Source organism: Malus domestica, chromosome 08, assembly GCF_042453785.1.
Source record: "Malus domestica chromosome 08, GDT2T_hap1".
Lineage (NCBI taxonomy): Eukaryota > Viridiplantae > Streptophyta > Magnoliopsida > Rosales > Rosaceae > Malus > Malus domestica.
Window position 1 is genome coordinate 410,785 of NC_091668.1, and position 19,313 is coordinate 430,097.

Genomic DNA, 19,313 nt, shown 5'->3' on the forward strand with positions numbered 1-19,313 from the left:
ATCTTGACACAAGTCGTAAAAATTACAATGCCACTATTTAAACATAGACAATATCAAATTATCAATGATGTACAACTAATTGCACCTCTCGTTCTTATAATCTTTGAGTCACTTGGTACCGTTTGGTACGTGGGACGGGACGGAACGGAGTGGGATGAGGCGTTCCGTCCCACGTTTGGTACGCCTAAAACGGGTGGAACACGCTGTTCCACGGGATGAATTTTGGGTGAATTTTCGCTCCGCCTCATCCCTGGAACGACTTGTTCTACATCCGTGGAACACAAAATTATAACATCTCCGTCTCCTTCTTCTTCCTCCTTATTTCCATCCGAGGGCATCTTTGTTCCATCTCTGTTCTGTCTCATCCCATTCCGTTCCGTCTCGTTCCGTCTGCATACCAAACGATACCTTGAGCCACAAACATGGATGGAACTGTCTTAGGCTTAGCATGGGCGGATGCCCCCACTCAAAATTTTTTTTGTTGTTGTTGTTGAAAAAAAATATACTCTTTTAGTTGCTTGTGACATTAGTATTAACTCTTTTATGCACTATTGCCATTGTTGGAAGAGCATATTAAGCTGTAAAGTTTTTGTTGATAAATTGAATAGGAGATCAATGGATGAATGATAACATAATTATTTTGAGATTTGATGGTATTAGTAATAAAGTTGTCATTTAACATTTGAAAACATAAAACGCATTGAGGAATATTGTAATAAGTTGTATAAAAAACTTTATGGATTAATATATAAGTGTTTTGTTGAGAACATTCTTAAACTTTTTAATTTGTAACTTTGTTATTTGAGGATGACCGCATTCATATAGATCTCTAGCTTCATCCTTGGCCACAAACATCAAATTATCTTATCTTGAAATTAAGTCAAATGTCTAAAGTCTTTCCAATTTGTTCACAAAAAGAAAGAGTTATCCCAAATTTAACTTACATTTGGAATTTGCCATTTCCTAAAATTAACCCCAAATGTGAGGAAGAAAGTTGAAGGCAAAAGAGGGGTTGGGGAATTCAGATCAAATAAACACAAGCCAAACAGTGTACAAGAAAATTTGTTTTTTAAAATTTAAAAAAGAAAAATGGGTTTCTTAGTAATTTAGGATTTAGCTTGCTATCAGAAAAAAATAAAAAAATAAAAAAAATAAAAAAATAAAAATGTCGTATTACACACCCTTCGTTTAACAAGAACTGGAAGCTTCCCGAACATTCCCAAAAGGATTTTGTATTGTTTTGAAGACCACCACCTACGTATCCATCGCAGTCATCGTCCTCAGCAGATTCCATCTAAGGCCTGCTGTTGCAGACACAACGAAACCACTGGAACCGGACTTTCCACCGTTGTGCTTCGGCTTGCGATCGCACTCGGGATTGAAACGACTCTCGGGTATGTAGATTTGCTTTTCGGAGATCATTTGTGTCCAAGTTTGTTTGTTGGAATTTGGAATTTATATTCTCAGCATGACATATAGCCCGTGATATTCCGCAATTCGGCAATAGAAGGGTCCAGTGCGATTCCCAAATCAATGAAATTTCGAGTCTTATAGGGTTTGACTGCAAAACCCTAAATATAAATACTTGGCGTTTTACTATAATGTTTGCACCTTCAGATTCAGCTCAGTGTAGCAATAGCATCCTCCAGGATTCTATTTTGTATTGCAAAATCTGACATTTTCTGCTGCTGCTTTTTTTTTTTCTTCTCCAAATTTGTTCTTCGCGTGTGGTTTCTGCAAATTATGTACTCGGAAGCTTGATCTTTGATGTTAACTGAAAAATGGTGTTTGATTGTACAGGCAGCTACTAAAGGTTGAAAACTTGAGGTTACTTTCTGAACCCTTTCGACTAGCATGGCAGATCAGCACTCCAATGAAGGCACCAGTTCCGGCAATGTTGCTGGGGCTGATTGTGATTCAAATCTTGAGATCAATATCAAGACTTTAGACTCACAGATGTATAGTTTTCAAGTTGATAAAAATGTGAGTTCTAGTCTTTGGTCGTGTCTTGCATTGCTTATGTGGGTTTAGTTTTGTTATTCTGCCGAATTAAACTGTGACCTAACTGCTAGGAACTACATGTTTGTCCCCGCCTTTATCAAGAATATGATCCCTTCAAGATCTTGTTTATTTTTATACATTTTTGATATTTGTATTTATACATTTTTATTTCAGATGCGAGTTTCTTTGTTCAAGGAAAAAATAGCTGATCAAACAGGTGTTCCAGTTGGTCAGCAGCGGCTGATTTTCAGGGGAAGAGTGTTAAAAGATGACCATCCTCTTTCTGAGTATCGTATCCTACCATTTCGAACCTTTATTGTTTACGTTTGATGTATATAGGATTAACTGTGTATACAGAAGTGGACTTTGAGATTTATGACATTTCAGTAACTTCGCAGTAGTTGTCAATACATGTATAGTGTACATATCTATATACGTGGGAGTATATATTTAACTTTCTTGGGGGTGATTGGGTGCTCTTTGGGCAATGCAATGTCTTGCTAACAAGCATAACTAGGTCTACAAAGGTATTGGAAACTGGTGTGTGTAGTGTGTTCAGGCACAATGCTTGAAATTTGAGTAACTGAATTGGATCTCTGCCTATCATCTGTCAGCTGGGTTGGTTAGTTTATTGTGTCATCACAATGCATATGCTGACATACAAACCTCCTGTATGACAGTTTAATTTAGGTATTACAATAATTATTGTTGATCCCACCACTTAGTTTCTATTGCTAAACCTTTGGGGAGTGCCTCATGGTGAAATCCTTGTTGTTCCTGCAATTTGGTTGTTGTTTCACATCTTACCAATTATTGATCAGTTTCAGCATATGATCCCTTAACCCGTTGTAGATTTGGAAAATGGGCACACATTGCACTTAGTTATAAGGCAGCCATCCCAGCCACAACCTTCGTCGGGTACAAGTTCTGGCGAGGCACATGCTAATAGTGGTAAATAAGTAATTTGCTTTTGAGAAATGTTGGTGCTTCCATTTCAGGTTCAGAGCAATTTGTTTTTGAGAAATGTTGGTATATAAGCTTCTTGATGTAATTTGGCAGGAAATGATCCTAGTGGTGTTCCTCGTGGTCGCATTGGCCAGATATCACACAGTGTAGTTCTTGGGACGTTTAATGTTGGAGATCAAGGTGAAGGCGCTGTTCCTGATCTTAATCGGGTTCGTATTCGCTTCTTGCTATGTTAAAGTAATGGGATTTATATATATAAATGGGCGAGGGCCTTAAATTGGTACTTCCGGAAGCACATTATGCTATATTCTTTATTGGTAGGTTATTGGCGCAGTTTTGAATTCTATTGGAATTGGCACCCAGGCTACAACTAATGGCACAGGCAACCCACAATTCACTACTTCGGTGAGCAATGTATGTTTCTTGAAATTACGACCAGATATGTCTAATGTTATAAGTATTTTTCTCTCTTGCAATTGTGGTCCAGCCCCACTTAGTGGGAAAAGGCTTTGTTGTTGTTGTTGTTGCAATTGTGGTCCAGATAAATAAATTGGTCAAATTACTAGTTTCTCAAAAGTGCTATAATCTTGTAAAACCAAAGAAAATGTTGCAAGTGTTAATGGGCAAAGGTTCCTTAGGAAAAGAGTATGAATTTTTTGTATGGTTTTTCTACAGTTGAACACTCCTGGTCAACCTCCTAATGGAAATGAAGCAGAAGGGTCGCGTAATGTCAACCGAGGAGGACATCAAGCACAGTATGGACAGGCATTTCCTACTCAACCATTCCAAACTTTTCCTCAGGCTGTGCAACCTCCTCATGCAGCTGCAGCATTTCCCATGCCTTCATCAAATATGGTATTGTTATGATATTTTGGGCATGTCTTAATCTTGAATTGGCCATGTATATGACATCTTAATGTTTTTTGTTTTCTGTTCAGCCAATTCCACACTCTTTGAATACTCTCTCCGAGTTTATGAACAGAATGGAGCAGGGATTATCGCAAAATGGTAACAAACCAACTATTCAGTAAGAAATAAGGATTAAGCTAACCTTTTCTTTTTCTATCTAGGTTATCAGCCAAATACATCTGCAACCAATACAGGAGAACCACCTAGGGTGAACTTACCTTCCACTGCAGAGGGGATGCCTACACCTGAGGCATTGGGGATTGTTCTTCGTCATGCAGAGCGACTTCTCAGCAATCATGCTGTTTCTGCATTATCTGTGAGACTTCTAAATTTATCTTAACCTATTGATTACGCTGTTTGTGCTTTTTTTTTTTTTTTTTTTTTTTCTCTCTAGAAAAACTATCATGGGACCATACATATGCAATGATCATTTTTCCTTGAATTAATTGTTAGTCTTGGACTTCGATAATTTATGTACTTCTTATTTGGAGAAGAGGTCCTTTGCATTGTATAACAACGCAGTTCAAAAATTTCATGTCCTCTATGATTAAGGGAATTCAAATTTGCCTTTTGATAAGGATACAAACTTTTTGAGACTTGGATTATTAAAGTGTTTGCGTAGTATAGTCACTCATGCAATTTTCACTGTAGTTATGACATTTTGGAGTGTTCCCGATCCAATTCAATCCGCGCAGCTGATCAGTTCAGTTTGGTGGATTGGATCCATAACAATAACTGATTCAATTTTGGTCGGTTTTTAGATTTTGGAATCAGATCTAATCCAATCCAATGCTAATAGCGTTGGATAGGTTGGATAGGATTCATAGGATTAGATGATTGATCTGTTGTCATTGTCTATCCAATAATTCCAATTTCAATAGATTCACGTGTAATATCAAGATTGAATCTGTTGTAAAGTGTTTTGCTCACATCCTGTACCAAACATAATTCAGTCAAAGAAAGTTATTGTTTCCATAATTTCAAATGCTTATGAACTCTCTTTTATTAAAATTGAAAGCTTTATCTTGGTAAAGATTCATGAACCAATTCATATTTCTTTACTGCTCTGTTAATTGATTATGTGTTTAATTTTAATTTGCTGCGACTTTGTAGCACATTGCAGGACGCTTGGAACAAGAGGGAGTGTCTCCTGATCCCTCTGTGAGAGGCCAAATTCAGACAGAATCTATACAATTAGGGCTTGCAATGCAACACTTAGGTTCTCTTCTTCTTGAGCTTGGCCGAACAATTTGGACGCTTCGTATGGGGCAGTCTCCTGTATGTTCTAGTTTGATCTCAATTTCTTCGTTTAAATCTGTGAATAATAGAATATAGTCGTTTATAATTGTTTTGGCCAAAAAATCTACAGGGAGAAGCTGTTGTGAATTCTGGGCCAGCAGTTTATATATCCCCAGCAGGGCCTAATCCCATAATGGTCCAGGTTCGTTGATGCATGTATTATGAATGTATACATAGTTTCACATATGGATTAAGCAAGACAGGCAAATGAAATTATATAAATTATTTGTAGTGAATAAGTCCAGTGAAAAACTATTATTATTGGGAACTAAATTTGATAGTATAGTGGAGAAGCAAATATGGCCATTAGTTCAATAACTGTGGTCATTTAACATGGCATTTTATCTTTTTGTTGGTATATCCATTTTTTGAGCTTTAGTTAATTTTGGTTTAAATATATTGATTTTTAGATGCCAACCAAGCCTAGTGAATAATGTTTTGTTTGCAGCCTTTCCCTCTTCAAACAAGTTCACTCTTTGGTGGTTCTGTACCTCAACCAAACCCTACGAGTTTTGGTCCTGTTGGGATTGGAAGTGCTCCAAGGAATGTAAACATCCATATACATGCTGGTAAGTAAAATTGATCGCTGACTTGAAGCCTGTACCTATTTTGTATCATTGTAACGCTTTTTATCATCGTACCTCACTTGCACAAATTGTTTCTGCAGTTGGTGCTAGGGGTAGTAATGGGGAGGGTATCCCATCTGGTTCTAGGGATTCAGGTGGCCGGGTGCTGCCAGTGAGAAATGTAGTTGGTGCCACTATTCCATCCTCCCAAACTGGTGTTGCAGTCTCCGCTGCGTCGCAACCCGGTCCTGGTGGTTCTGTTTCACAGCCGCCTTCTGGCTCCCCGCTTTCCTCCATTGTTGCTGAACTTAACTCACATATTGGCAATGCACAACCAGATGACACAGCTCAATCAGGTACCTTGCTGTATGTGCTTCGGCTTCTGTGGATATAGAATGTCAATCTAGTTTTCCTATGCTATTTTGTTCTGTAATCAGGTCAAGAGGTGTCCACTGGTCCATATGTTGACTTGCGTAATTATGCAGGAAGTGAACGGCCAAGTACTGACTATGTCGATGTAGCTGGGCAGTCTAGTGTATCACTACCTGGTTGTACATCTGAAAGTGAAGGTCTGAAGGTATGTTTCACACATTCTTGGAATACCCTTTATTTAGGTTATTTTGTTTATTCTTTGATGTAATCCAAATCCCAACCTTAATGTGACAAAGTTCATAACTGTCAGGATTTAGCAAGTGGTAGTACATTGAAAAACGATTCAAGATCCCCAGCTGGGGGTCCTCTAAGCTCTTCAAGTGGCCAAAACACCGTGGTGAGAGAAGATGAGAAGAGAAGTGCTCCACAATCCAGTGAGAAGCAGGCTGAGGGTGCGAAAGCTGTTCCACTTGGTTTAGGACTTGGAGTTTTGGAGCGTAAGGTATAATATTTTTACATCTATTTCATTGCTTTCGAAAATAAAATAAAAATTTACGTACCAAATTTATGCCCCATCACGGGCTTGATATTTCAGCTGTTAATTAAAGTAAAAATCCATGGCCATATTATGATGGATGTATAGTGCTTGGGGAAGCAATTAAGAGTGCAAATACTACTGGTTTGTTTTCAGGCTCTTACATATAAAAACAAAACAAAAAATATATATATATATGCGGTCAACTTTAATTTAGGTTGTTACTGAAACTGTGTATCATTGATCCAATCAGAGACAAGCCAGGCAGCCAAAACCGTCAACCAAGAATGGAGATGGCGGAACAACTAGTGCTCCCATCAATCAGAATCAGCAAGTAATAGGTGGCCAGCAAGTTTTGCAATCCCTTGCGTCTCGTGGTTCTGCTGCAAGTAGGATGAACTTAAATGATGCACCTGAAAGACAAACGGCCCCTGCTGTTGGTCAGGTCAGAGATGGTAGAACATTGGGAGGGCAAGGTCCTCTTGGCCAAGTTGATATGGGAAGCATGATGTCTCAGGTTCTGCAGAGTCCAGCCCTGAATGGTCTGTTGGCAGGTGTTTCAGACCAAACTGGAGTGGGTTCTCCCGATGTATTGAGGAATATGTTACAGAGCTTTACACAGAATCCACAGATGAGGAGTGCTGTCAATCAGATTGCTGAACAGGTTGACGGCCAAGATTTGGGAAACTTGTTTGGAGGAGGCCAAGGTGGGGGGATCGATCTGTCCAGGATGTTCCAACAAATGATGCCCATTGTAACTCGTGCCCTTGGGGCTGGATCGCCCCCCGTCCGGCCATCCTCTGCTTTGGCTCCTGAATCTCATCCGCCCCACAATGAGCGAAGTCTCAGTAGAGATGATAATATCCCTAATTCTGAGGTTTGTATAACTTGTCTATTCATCAATGTCTTGGATCAACATTTCACTTTTTTGGGACATGATATTTTCGTTTTGTGGCCATAAAGGGTTATGATTTGTTTCTGAATTGAGCCATAAATTGTAACTTCTAATAGCTCTTTTTCTTCATGCTTTAGATTAACCTCGAAGAAGTGGTTCAGAGAATTGAGAACCTGAATGCACCAGGAGAAGTTTTTCATGCTTTAGTTGAAAATTCGGTGCAGCTGTCTGGCAGAGGAAGCGGTTCTCAAGAACTTGTGGATGAGTTGTGCAGGGACGAGAGTCTCTCCAGCGTATGTGCTATATATGCTTGTCGTTTGTGCGAGGTGCTAGTCTTGAGATTAATCCGTACTGTATGTAAACAGATCTCTCTTTTCGGCTTTTGCAGGAATATGTTGAAATGTTAAGTAGGGACATACGGCGACGACTTGAGGGTGATTCGGGGAAGGACAAGTGCTAATACTGCCTTGCAGGCGGGCAGGTGTTGCTGTGGATAGGACATGGTTTCCATCGGAAGGGTCCTGGGTTTACTTGTGTTTTAGAGTTGTCATTTGAGATTTGTTTTACTGATTGATCAGAATGTCGATGTACAAATTAGGATTGGGGCTTTGATTTGCTTTGCTTTGCTTTGGATGTACCATTTGGTTCGTTGTTCGAACCGGTTTTATAAATTTTTAATTGATTTCTATTGCAAACACAAAGTCAGTTGTGAATCTGAGTTAATACGGATGAGCTCCTCTAAACTTTTACGATAACTGAATTGCTAATTTTAGTTTTTCTTGCGAATGTGACATTTTGTTGACGTATAAAAGTTGATTGTGCGCATTTGTACATTGTACGTGATGAATTCAGCAAAGAAATTATATTTTAATAAACAATGTTATGCCGTATTTTATATCATCTCCAACTAAGGGAGTCAAATGGTCATAAGGCCAAACATAGCTCTTTGACAAAAAATCATTTCCAACCGAGGGGCCAAAGGGCCATAGACCAAATATAATTTATTATTTTAATTGAATTAATATGGTTAATTAAATTAAACTATCATATTAAAATAAGGTTTTAGACATATTTTGAGTGCCATTTGTCGCCAAATGAATAAGTCTCCAGATTTCTTATCTTTATATAATCTCAATAATTTTTCGGATAAGATTTCGAGTGACACGTGTCGCTAAAGTGAATAACTCTCCATATTTCTTATTTTTATGTAATCTCAATAATTTTTCGAATAAGAAGATGAATTGGCGTAGACGAGACGAGAAGATGATGAGTCCGATAAAGAAGATGAAGCATGGCGCAACACAATATATATGGCAGCAATGGCTGGGGTCATGGCGTGTGAGGAAATTGAAGAACAATCTCAATAAGGTGGCTCTGTTGGTGGTCACTCTTACAAATCACGAAATAAAGAGATCGCATATGAGATTTTGATGAACAACTACTTCAACTCCAACTCGGTGTACACAGAAGAGGATTTCAGACGTCACTTCCAGATGAGGCGTCATGTCTTCGAGTGTTTACTTTATGGTGGCCAACATGTCAATCCATACTTTCGACAAAAGATGAATAGAGCAGGCCACCCTGGTTTTTCACCTCATCAAAAGGTTATTATTGCACTCCAAATGTTGGCCTATGCCTCTCCAGCTGATGCGAAAATATATAATAGACCTAATTTGCCTTTGGATCCAAGAACTGATAATATCTCTTTAAATGAGTACATAAGGTGTCACAGAATGATACGTTCGCGTGCCATAAACAAGTACCAACAATAGGATTTTGTTGCACATCTTTGGGCCAAAAAAACAATGGAGTAGGTGTTTAAGTTTTATATTGTTAAATGTTTTGTTTAATGTTGTTTAAGTTTGAATAACTCCCCCAAGTGGTAATAGGGTGGAGATTGTGTTGTTTTCCATCTTGAAGAACAACTCTCGTGGTTTTGGAGATTTAGTGGAATGGTGCCTTCATAGAAATCATAGTACTTTTTGGACGTACGAGTCCAAACACATTCACTTGTTTGAGAACTACCATTGACACTATCTTCTGAAATCTATCTATAAGCCCTACAAAGAGCTTCATCTTCTTTTCGGGTTCAAGCCCTTCATTTCATTGCAAATGTGGCCATTTGAAAATTATTGAAAAAATTAAAGGAAAGATTATTGGAAGAGATTGAAATAAAATGAGGTAAACCAATGCTTGGTGGTTCAAGTGATAAGGAGCTTGTTCCTCTTAAGTAAGATCTTGAGTTCGAGCCTTGTGAATGGAGAAGCCAGCATTGGGAGAGCTTGCCCCCCGAATGGGGTCCGACTCAACTTGAGGGATTAGTCATCGCCTAAGTGCAGGAGATACCTTGGATTCATCCAAAAATAAAATAAAGTGAGGAAAGATAGTATGGAATAGTGAAAAATATGTGAGAAATGGTTTAGGTATTTATAGGAAAAAAATTAGATTTTTTTTGGCTTATTATATTAACACCCCACAAATTGTTGAATAAACCCCACATACTTAATACACCCCACATTTACTTTTTCAATTAAAAATTATCTTTATACACCCCACATACCTCTCCATAATACCCTCACACTCCACATTCTCAAAATACACATTATATTTCTATATACACCCCAATTTCTTCAAATTTTATAATACTCATTTTTAATTTTGATGGATTGAATCTAGATACCCTGCTGTTCCCAGGCTAGTTACTTCTGTGATTGACTTGTTTTTCGTTTCCAGTTTGAGAGCATATTATCATTCACCGATTTGGACGCTAACACTTATCTTAAATTTTTTTATCTTTGTGCATTTTGGAAAATCTTATGTCACTTCCAAACTCAAGAATTATCCAAACTCAAGATCTTATGTAACTTTTCTATAACAAAAGAAATACAAAATAAAAAATAATTATCGAAAGTTTCAAGTTGTTGGCATTGCAATTTATAGAGCTAGTTTCAAAGGCATAAGTTCTAAAGTTTTTCGACATAGTAAATACCGGGATGTGATAAAATGTGTGGTTGGAGAGAAAATAATTTCTTGCAGTCACAGTGATCAATAGCATTGGCATATTCATAGACATTTTGTTAGGGTTTTCTCAATCAATGTGTTTGTAGTTTCATTAGTTGGGATTTTGTTCAACAATGGAGGGTGAGATGGTTTTGATAATCGAAGAAGATAAATAATACGTTAAAAGTGATGTGGGGTGTATTTGGAAATTTTTTTTTTTTTAAAACTTAATAAGGTCGAAATTGTCATTACATAGTAGAATAAATAAGTAATTTAATATTGAATATTTTGTGGGGTGCATTCAACAATATGTGGGGTGCTAATAAAAAAAGCCTTTTTTTTTTTTAAATTCGTCCCAAAAAAAAAATTAATTCAAACGGTAACTTGATGGCATCATGATGTCAACTAGCTGTTGGCATTTAAATGGGCTTTGGACTGACAATTTGGTGCTAGAAGGCTAGGCCGGAGGACTACCTGGCTGGAAATAGCCAACCCGATTGCCTGATTTGGGAGTTTTAGTCCAGTAGGATCCACAAGCTCTTTAACCTAACCTTCAATCGGAGATGATTTTTTGTATCATTCCTTGGGCCGAGTCTGGCCCATGGAAAGCAGCTTCGTAAATATTTGTAGTTTCCAAAATTGTGCGTGTGTTTTGAAAGTAAGGAAGAAGAGGCGAGCAGAACAAAAACTATAACTGGGAACATTCGTTATTGGTTCACAGATCCTGAGCTTCGACCGAGTGTCGTCACGTTCAATGGAGTCATCAGCCGACGGCAAGCAGAAGAAGGCGGGGGGCCGCCAGTGCTGCATCTGTCATGAGAGACGGGCCGCCCTCAAGAGACCCAAAACCCTAGAGCAGGTAATATCTCCTACTGAGGTTTGATTTCCAGTAAGCTGATATGAGAGGCATGGACTCATAAACTGTATCTTGCGGTTGTAAAACCGTAGAATTGAATTGAAATCGGTTATTGTATGTGAAGATTTGCAGGGAGTGTTTCTACAAGGTGTTTGAGGAGGAGATTCATCAGGTCATCGTCGAAAACCAGTTATTTAAGCCTGGTGAGCGCATTGCCCTCGGTGCCTCCGGCGGCAAAGGTAAACTAATTAATCAAGCTGTAATTGGAGTGCTAGTGAGTGGTGATGAATTATAATGCCATACTGGATTGTGTATGTTATGTGGTCCTTAACTTCCTTCTGCTCATTGCCTATTGTGTTATTTGCTGCCTTCAGATTCCACTGTCCTCGCTTACGTATTATCCGAATTGAATAGGCGGCACAATTACGGTCTGGATCTCTTCCTCTTGTCAGTGGATGAGGGCATTACTGGCTACAGGGACGATTCTCTTGAAACCGTCAAAAGAAATGAAATCCAGGTCAGGTGAATTTTGACTATGAACTTTCAGTCATGTCTAATGCCTTATGTTTCTCTACTTTTAAGCTTTAATTGACTTTCGTTCGAAATCTCTACTTTCAGTATGGTTTGCCGCTGAAAATAGTCTCGTACAAGGATTTGTATGGGTGGACCATGGATGAAATAGTAAAGATGATTGGTCTCAAGAACAATTGCACCTTCTGTGGTGTTTTTCGTCGTCAGGTATTTGGCTGTCTTGGAAATTGGTGTTTTTCATTTTCTAGGCATCTTATATGGATGTATTTAGACACGATTGGGCATTCAAATTTTTTTTTACGATATATTATTTCCAAATCAACATGGTTATTGCACAGAAACTTATGGTGCTTGTTACTTAGTTTTGAATGAGTAATTAAAGCACTAAAACTGGTCATTCAAACTTTCTGCTGATAGCACCTACAAAGGCCGTCATTTGTGAGCTTTCTGTGTCTTTAAGCATGAAGGGCATGATCAAATTCTATTGGTTGGTGAGAGATTATAAGGAACAATTCAACTTAATGGATATATCTATTTACTTCTCAGGCCCTTGATCGTGGCGCTGCACTGTTGAAGGTAGACAAGCTTGCTACTGGACATAATGCAGATGATATTGCTGAAACAGTTCTATTGAACATTTTACGAGGTGACATTGCAAGGTAATGCTTGTTCATATTTCATTGATGTTCTTTTTGTCCCCCCTTAAGTTTGCAAAGTGAACTGAGTTGCTGGTTTTATTTTGTAGATTAAGTAGATGCACTTCAATTGTCACTGGTGAAGACGGGCCAATTCCAAGATGCAAACCTTTTAAATACACCTATGAGAAGGAGATTGTTATATATCCTTGCTGCTGAAATATTCAATACTGATTTTTTTTTTCTTCCCCTTTTTCTTTCATCACCGTTATTCATCTTAATGCTAAGTTGGAATTGTTTGCAAAGCCTTAACTAATTTTGCACGTATGCATATTTCAAGAGGCTGGACTACTTCTCCACTGAATGTAATTTATCTTTTCTTTAGGCTCTTTTAAATAGTTCTCTCAAGTCTTCCTCGGTTATTTTCCCTCCGCTCAACCACCCTTGCCACTATATTTCTATGTTTAATGCTTTTACAATTAGATCTCAGAAGACATTTTTGTCAAATTGCAGGCATTTATTCACCCAATGCGTATCGTGGTTTTGCTCGTGAGTTCATCAAGGATTTAGAAAGAATCAGGTGAGTGCCTTGCTGAGAGAATGTTTCGCTGGTTGGCGATGTAGATTTCACAAAAAAAAACAAAAAAATTATATTACATCTTCAGTATGCACATTCTGTACTCCTAGTTTGACATTTTACTGGACTTCTTTCAACTGAAGACCCAGGGCAATACTTGACATCATCAAATCAGGGGAGAATTTCAGAATTTCAACTTCAACAAAGATGCCAGAACAGGGGACATGTGAACGGTGTGGTTACATTTCCAGTCAGGTAAGTTTGTTACTAGTTTCACCCCTGCGATACGTGACATGTGGTTGAGATATCTGATTAATGTTAGACTCGTTTGCGTTCGTTACTTGGGTAGAGTTTGGTTAGAGAATCTGAACATTTGTTGTTTTATTGTGCAGAAATGGTGCAAGGCCTGTGTTTTGCTTGAGGGGCTGAATAAGGGTTTGCCAAAGCTGGGAATTGGCCGGACTCGAGGACTTAATAACGATGACAAGAAGGATGCTAAGGAAAGAAATGGAACAAAAAGTATCGAAAGCAAGCAATGTGGAAGTTTGGATTTCTGATTAAATCTGCAGGATATACAGTATAAAATCATGATAGACAGTAATGATAAAGCTAGGTTGGGATATTCATTGCAACTCTTGTAATGGTTTGGTTTTAGCGTTATCCGTAGCTTAGCATATTTACCCTACGAATACGATTATTTTGTGTAATTTCCAATTTTGTCACAAGATAAAATCAGCTGCCTCACCACACCAGGCTCACCTTCTGGAGAGATTTCTTTGTGTGCTGGAAATACAGTTCGGTGCATCAAATGTAAAATACAATTGTTGAAAATTAAAAAAAAATAAAAATTCTATCAAATGGTATTATTACAGTTGGTATACCGACTATGTTTTCGTTATACTGAAATTTCTTCACCTTCTGATCTCCTTCACATTATTTCATGTAAAGGAAACTACACATGTTATTTTGTGGGACAGGATCCTCTCCGGAACATATCTGTCCGGATCCTGCGGAAGCCACAAAACCCAGTTTCGTAAGCCTCACGGTGATCTCCACCTTCACAAAGCCTTTACCATCATGAAAATCAGAAACCAAATATCGGAGAAGCTTTCCGGCGACCTTCACAAAACCAAATATCGGAGAACCCGTTAACGGGTCGGGTTGCTCTATTCCTCTTTCTCAACCGGTACTGGCGGATGTGCGGTGCCCCTAATCCGAGGAGGGGGCTCAGCGGGAAGAGTTTGGTAGTTGGTTCCATTCGCTCGACTGAAAGAGCGGGAGCTCCATTTCTTCCGTTAACAACCCGTTAAATAACGGGTCATTTTGGATCAACCCGTTAGACCCGTTAGAACCCGTTAGCACCCGTTAGTTAATGATATTTTAGTAATTTTAGTAAAGACTTAATGACAAAAATTAAACTTTATGTAAAAATTAAAAAAAAATAATAATTGTTAACGGGTGAAACGGGTGATCCGTTAGCTTAACGGGTTGGGTTCGGATGACCCGTTAACTTAACGGGTCGGATTCAACCCGACCCAAACTCAATAAACCCGACCTGTTTACAGGTCTACTGCTGGGGGACAAAGCAGTATCGAAATTTTGGGGTGGCAGACTTCTTGTCGGGGCTCGCTTTTTGTACTTCAGACGGCGACGATGGTGGGGATTTGGGGGAGGAAGGTGGAGATCACTGTGAGGCTTACGAAACTGGGTTTTGTGACTTGATCTGGAGGATCCGGAGAGGATCCTGTCCCTTATGTTCTCCTACAAACGACACATATTTTTATGTCGTAAGAAATACATATTTAAACCTCATTTTCATATGGGACCCTCGTCAGTTCGTCACACTCGCGCAGCGGCAGCGCTCTGTGTAACAGAGTTTCCGTCGTCATGGCATCATCAGTACCGCCAAGCTCCTCCGCGGGCGTCCAGAACTCAAAGAAATCGTTGGGGTTCATAGCAAATGCTGTGAAGCGCAAGGACAGCTTCATCCAGTTCTTCGCAATGACTGGAATTCTGCTGCTGAGCGTCAGATCGTTGGGCCAGAAGTACCGCCTCCACAATCTTCAGGAGGACACGACGGCTCTCAAGGAGGAGCAGGAAGCCCTAGCCGAGCGCACGAGGAACATCAAGCGGGACCTCCTCCACGAGGCCTCTCTCGAGCCCACTGGTCTCTTCGCTTCCAGGCTTCGCCTTCTCTTTGGCGAACGAGAGTGATCGCACTGTGAGTTCAAGTTCTGAGGATTCCTTCTCTTTATTGTTACTCTATGTAGCTATTTGATACGAAATACATTTGATAAGTTGGATGCTCAATTTTTGTGGCTTCGCGATTAAGAATTGTTGTGGACCTACCTAGGGTTTTTGTGTGAGAGTTGGGGTTTAGGATTCTTAAGCAGAATGCATGCTGATTTGTGTTCTACTTTCGATCAATTGCTAATTTGAATGTGACAAGGAATTAATATTTCAAATAACTTGTTGAACACTCTGCTCAATTTGAGTTTTGTTGATTGTAAGTGAATGGGGGATTTGTATTGTTTGCTTAGATTTCTTGCACTTGGTCCTTGGTTATAGGTTTTTACATTGAAATTTGACCGACTTTTGGTTGAGAAAGTGTCGCGTGTCATGTGTTTTCTTAAGTTTTGGCAGATTCTGATCATGTGATGAATTTAGCATGTTATCCGTTTTCAAAATTTCTAGGTAAAGTTAAGGGTTGTCTCTTAAAAGTATGTTTCAGTTTCATGTTTCCTTATAATGCTCAAGTAGACAGCGAATCTTGTGTTATGTTTTGGTTCGTTTCTGTGTCTGGATATTTGAGGGTTGATGCGTTGGACAACCTGCATCTAGTTCTGTACCACTACCATCACACTACACTCTGAACATCTCTAATTGAGTAAAACTTCTACTACCGGTTTCATATCCATCCTATCTTTCTACTCTCGTGGCCAATGCTTTTCTGCCCCAATTCATAGAATTTCTGTCATGTTCAAGCTTGTGTTGCCATATCATTGATTTGTGTGCATACGCACACATTGGCTTCTGCACCTTTGAAGCCGGTACTTCATTCCTTAACATCATCCGCAAACAAGCAAACTCATTGAACTTTGTGTGTTGTATGATTGGTGTGAGCGAATAACTTGTTAGCCTATGTATTCAACAATTCAGGTCGGAATACACTTTGGGTCCTTGCCTGTAAGCAGGTGTTCCTCCTTGTAGACGATTTAGATATGTGGTAGAACTTGTCATTTTCTAGTTTCATTGAGAGATTTTGATATGTGTAGAACTGTAATTGACACTGAAGGAGGAATGACTCATTATAAGTAACAAGCCAAGCGGTGTTCATTGGGTTTTACTATTATTTTCTTTGGTACATAAACATAGAGGTCTTTTACCATGAGTCGAAATTGCTTTCCCTTGCACGCATTTCACTCAATGATTCTGGGGGATTGGTTTGGTCTCTGTTTTCATATGGGCCTTCAATAGTATGAAATGAATGCATTGAAGCTGTTGGGAGGGTCAGTTTGAGGAGAGATTTTTGTGTGTGTGTTAGGAACACAGTCTGGTACATCAAGTGTTATAATCCATTTTGAAACCCTCTTATGTTGTGGGGATCTTAGGAATCTTCACATCTTAGCCGTTCATTGTACATCGTGCAGTCAAATTTTGTCAGATACTTTTGTGTTTAATTTTAAATATAAAAAAAGTCAAATGATTTATAAGCGCACGATACCTGATGAATGACTAAGATGTGAGAATTCCTAGGATCTCCACAAAGTGGATCCGGATAAGATCCCATTCCATGAAAGTAATAGAGTGTTGTGTATCTTATTTGAATTTTGAGAATTGATCAGCTTAGTTGTAGGGCAAGTAACTTTTGTAGCTTTCACACCCATTTTCCGTGTGTGTGTGTGTGTGTGTGTGAGAGAGAGAGAGAGAGAGAGAGAGAGTAGGGATTAGGTTGTGTGATGATTGAGATTTGAGGGCAATGGTTTTTTTTTTGGTCAATTGATTTGAGAGCAATGTTATGTCGTAGAGAATAGGGATTAGGTTGCGGGATGATTGAGATTTGAGAGCAATGATTGTTTGCATGTCGTATTACTTTTTGTGGGCCTCACTGCGTACATGATTGAGTCCAACATAAGTTTTAAATCTTTTTTGAATAAATGTTTTTGTGGAACAGCTGTCTTGTGCTGTGTTACGTTACTATGTCTATACCATGGCCTCAACATAGATTTGGTTCTTTTTGAGATTGTATGGTTTGAATTCAACATGCCAACTAATCATGAGAATATTTTTGCTTACTACCTTTAAGTTATGATGGTGATGCCTATTATCCTATTTATGAGTTTAAATTTCGAGATGAATAGACATAAATTTCAAAATTTAAAGTTATTCAATGATAAAGTAGGGTATGAGCATTGAGCATTACCACTAGGGATGGGCAACAGTTATGGCGGGCGGGTAACCATGATTATTTACCCATAACCGTTTATGTTCATACCCGTATAACCGTTTACCCGTTGGGTAATTGCCTAAATGGTTATACATATACCCATAACCGTTTATAAACGGTTAACCATACCCATAACTGCATACCCATTTAACCGTAACCGTTTAATACTCATTTACCCCGTTTATCTTTTGTTTTTTTACCATTGCCTCTTTTTCACCCGCCTACATGTTTTTTAACAACTTAAAAATTAAAAAAAAATTGTCATAACTTTCTTTTTTTTTGATAATTAAACACCGTTATAGGTACATTCATCATAAATTTTAGTATTTTAATTTTTTTAAGTTCTTATACCATTCCAACAATTAAAATAATAGTTTACGGACGATATTTTTAACTGTTATCAATGAAGGTAAATATAATATTTGCTAAGTATTATTGGATTACAAAAATTGTTTAGAAGACATTTCTGTCAAAGCATTTCTATCAATTTCACAGTTACTCGCAAAGAATTTAAATTAATTTGGCAAATTCTTTGATGATGAGAATCATCATTCATGTAGCAATATTATTGAGAGAATGACCGATGAATTCCTTGCTAATTTATTGGGTGCTAAGTATTATTGGATCAAGAACATGGTTTGTGTTAGTTTTACATGTATAAAATAAATGGGTAAATGGTTACCCGTTTATAACCGTGGTTAATACTCATAACCGTCTATTTAAATTTCGTAGGTAAACGGTTATACCCATAACCGTTTATTTATCTAAACGGTTACCTATAACCGTAACCGTTTAATTTAAATGGATGGATAACCGCGGTTAACAATAACCAATGGGTATTTGACCATCCCTAATTACCACCACTTAAAGATGGTGAGCAAGAGCAAAAATGCACCCTCTAATCATGGTTAATGGGACCTACTACTACCCAACAAGGCAAAGTAATCAAACATTATCAATTAATTCGTTGGGTTTGGGGCCGCATTTGAATTCTAATTTAGAAACATGTGTTGCCGCGCTGTGTGCCTTGTCCCGTGAATCCTAAATCTGCTATCTTATCCCTAAATTTGGTAAATTTGAGTGATAACTTCTACTATTCTTCTTGCATTGTGGGAAGGAAAGAATGAATGGGTATAAGATCAACCAGTCTCCTAAACGAAGCGAATTCTGATTTTAGGTATTGGGTTACGAATTTTAATGTACAACTCATACTTTTAGTTTATTTTATGTATTAGTCCAATTCATATTCGACCGTTGGTAAACATGTCATTAGTGACTTCTTTGGTCGGACTTTCTTGCATGTTTATTTGGGCTAAGACAATATAAATTAATAAACAGTAACTTAATTGGCAATCATTTAGAAAATAATTCTTCAAACATGATATTTAATAAGAAGTTATTTACTGTAAAAAATTTAACAAAATTTTCTTTGTTACGCTGCACAAGTGATAATATAGAAGGGACCAATGTGAAAATCTTATATGCAGGAGTAAATATTCTTACTTGAGGTACTACATTTTAAGACATTAGACCAACTCCAATGGTGGGCTAAAAGCCAAATTACCCCCTAAAATTTCCCCCCAAACCCACTCCAACCCAAGGGGAAAATTTGGGCTAAATGCTAAACCAAGGCCAGATTCCCCCCGAAATTTAGCCTAGAAATTGGAATTTAAATTTTTCAATATTTATCAGAATTTAAATTTTTTTTAGATTAAAATGTTCAT

The 19,313-nt window shown here is 38.2% G+C and overlaps 3 protein-coding genes across 7 annotated transcripts; all 3 read left to right on the forward strand.

Annotated features, from left to right (window-relative positions):
• The first annotated feature begins 975 nt into the window (after window positions 1–975).
• Window positions 976–8,298, forward strand: LOC103440219 (ubiquitin-like domain-containing protein CIP73). 4 transcript variants are annotated; one of them, XM_008378886.4, is made up of 18 exons: window positions 976–1,394; window positions 1,801–1,983; window positions 2,176–2,293; window positions 2,854–2,952; window positions 3,061–3,176; window positions 3,289–3,381; window positions 3,643–3,822; window positions 3,906–3,975; window positions 4,038–4,192; window positions 4,990–5,154; window positions 5,246–5,317; window positions 5,624–5,744; window positions 5,843–6,097; window positions 6,179–6,318; window positions 6,424–6,615; window positions 6,902–7,525; window positions 7,681–7,836; window positions 7,932–8,298. In XM_008378886.4, exons 2-18 carry the CDS (start codon window positions 1,855–1,857, stop codon window positions 8,001–8,003), a joined length of 2,757 nt encoding a protein of 918 aa, XP_008377108.3. In that variant the 5' UTR covers window positions 976–1,394; window positions 1,801–1,854; the 3' UTR covers window positions 8,004–8,298. The 4 variants fall into 4 exon arrangements, with proteins under 4 accessions (XP_008377108.3, XP_070683072.1, XP_070683073.1 ...); XM_070826971.1 differs by having other exon boundaries at window positions 6,227–6,318; XM_070826972.1 differs by having other exon boundaries at window positions 1,191–1,394; window positions 3,289–3,372; window positions 6,227–6,318.
• A 2,784-nt stretch (window positions 8,299–11,082) lies between these two features.
• Window positions 11,083–14,000, forward strand: LOC103440218 (cytoplasmic tRNA 2-thiolation protein 1). 2 transcript variants are annotated; one of them, XM_070826973.1, is made up of 10 exons: window positions 11,083–11,402; window positions 11,524–11,638; window positions 11,774–11,916; window positions 12,018–12,137; window positions 12,477–12,589; window positions 12,676–12,768; window positions 12,890–12,930; window positions 13,079–13,145; window positions 13,286–13,397; window positions 13,535–14,000. In XM_070826973.1, the coding sequence occupies exons 1-10, from the start codon at window positions 11,298–11,300 to the stop codon at window positions 13,697–13,699; spliced, it is 1,074 nt and encodes a 357-aa protein (XP_070683074.1). In that variant the 5' UTR covers window positions 11,083–11,297; the 3' UTR covers window positions 13,700–14,000. The 2 variants fall into 2 exon arrangements, with proteins under 2 accessions (XP_070683074.1, XP_070683075.1); XM_070826974.1 differs by having other exon boundaries at window positions 11,189–11,402; window positions 11,814–11,916.
• Window positions 14,001–14,957: 957 nt separating this feature from the next.
• LOC103440313 (uncharacterized) lies at window positions 14,958–15,621 on the forward strand. The gene has a single exon (XM_017333889.3). The coding sequence runs from the start codon at window positions 15,030–15,032 to the stop codon at window positions 15,354–15,356; it is 327 nt and encodes a 108-aa protein (XP_017189378.1). The 5' UTR covers window positions 14,958–15,029; the 3' UTR covers window positions 15,357–15,621.
• Window positions 15,622–19,313: the final 3,692 nt, after the last annotated feature.

Bases quoted from the DNA above. Each gene is read 5' to 3' on its own strand.
- LOC103440218 (XM_070826973.1), top strand. From the start codon at position 11,298: ATGGAGTCATCAGCCGACGGCAAGCAGAAGAAGGCGGGGGGCCGCCAG. The intron at 11,917-12,017 runs GTCAGGTGAATT...CTCTACTTTCAG, and splicing joins TCAAAAGAAATGAAATCCAG to TATGGTTTGCCGCTGAAAAT. The intron at 13,146-13,285 runs GTGAGTGCCTTG...TTTCAACTGAAG, and splicing joins AAGGATTTAGAAAGAATCAG to ACCCAGGGCAATACTTGACA.
- LOC103440219 (XM_008378886.4), top strand. From the start codon at position 1,855: ATGGCAGATCAGCACTCCAATGAAGGCACCAGTTCCGGCAATGTTGCT. The intron at 6,098-6,178 runs GTACCTTGCTGT...TTCTGTAATCAG, and splicing joins AGATGACACAGCTCAATCAG to GTCAAGAGGTGTCCACTGGT. The intron at 6,319-6,423 runs GTATGTTTCACA...CATAACTGTCAG, and splicing joins CTGAAAGTGAAGGTCTGAAG to GATTTAGCAAGTGGTAGTAC.
- LOC103440313 (XM_017333889.3), top strand. From the start codon at position 15,030: ATGGCATCATCAGTACCGCCAAGCTCCTCCGCGGGCGTCCAGAACTCA.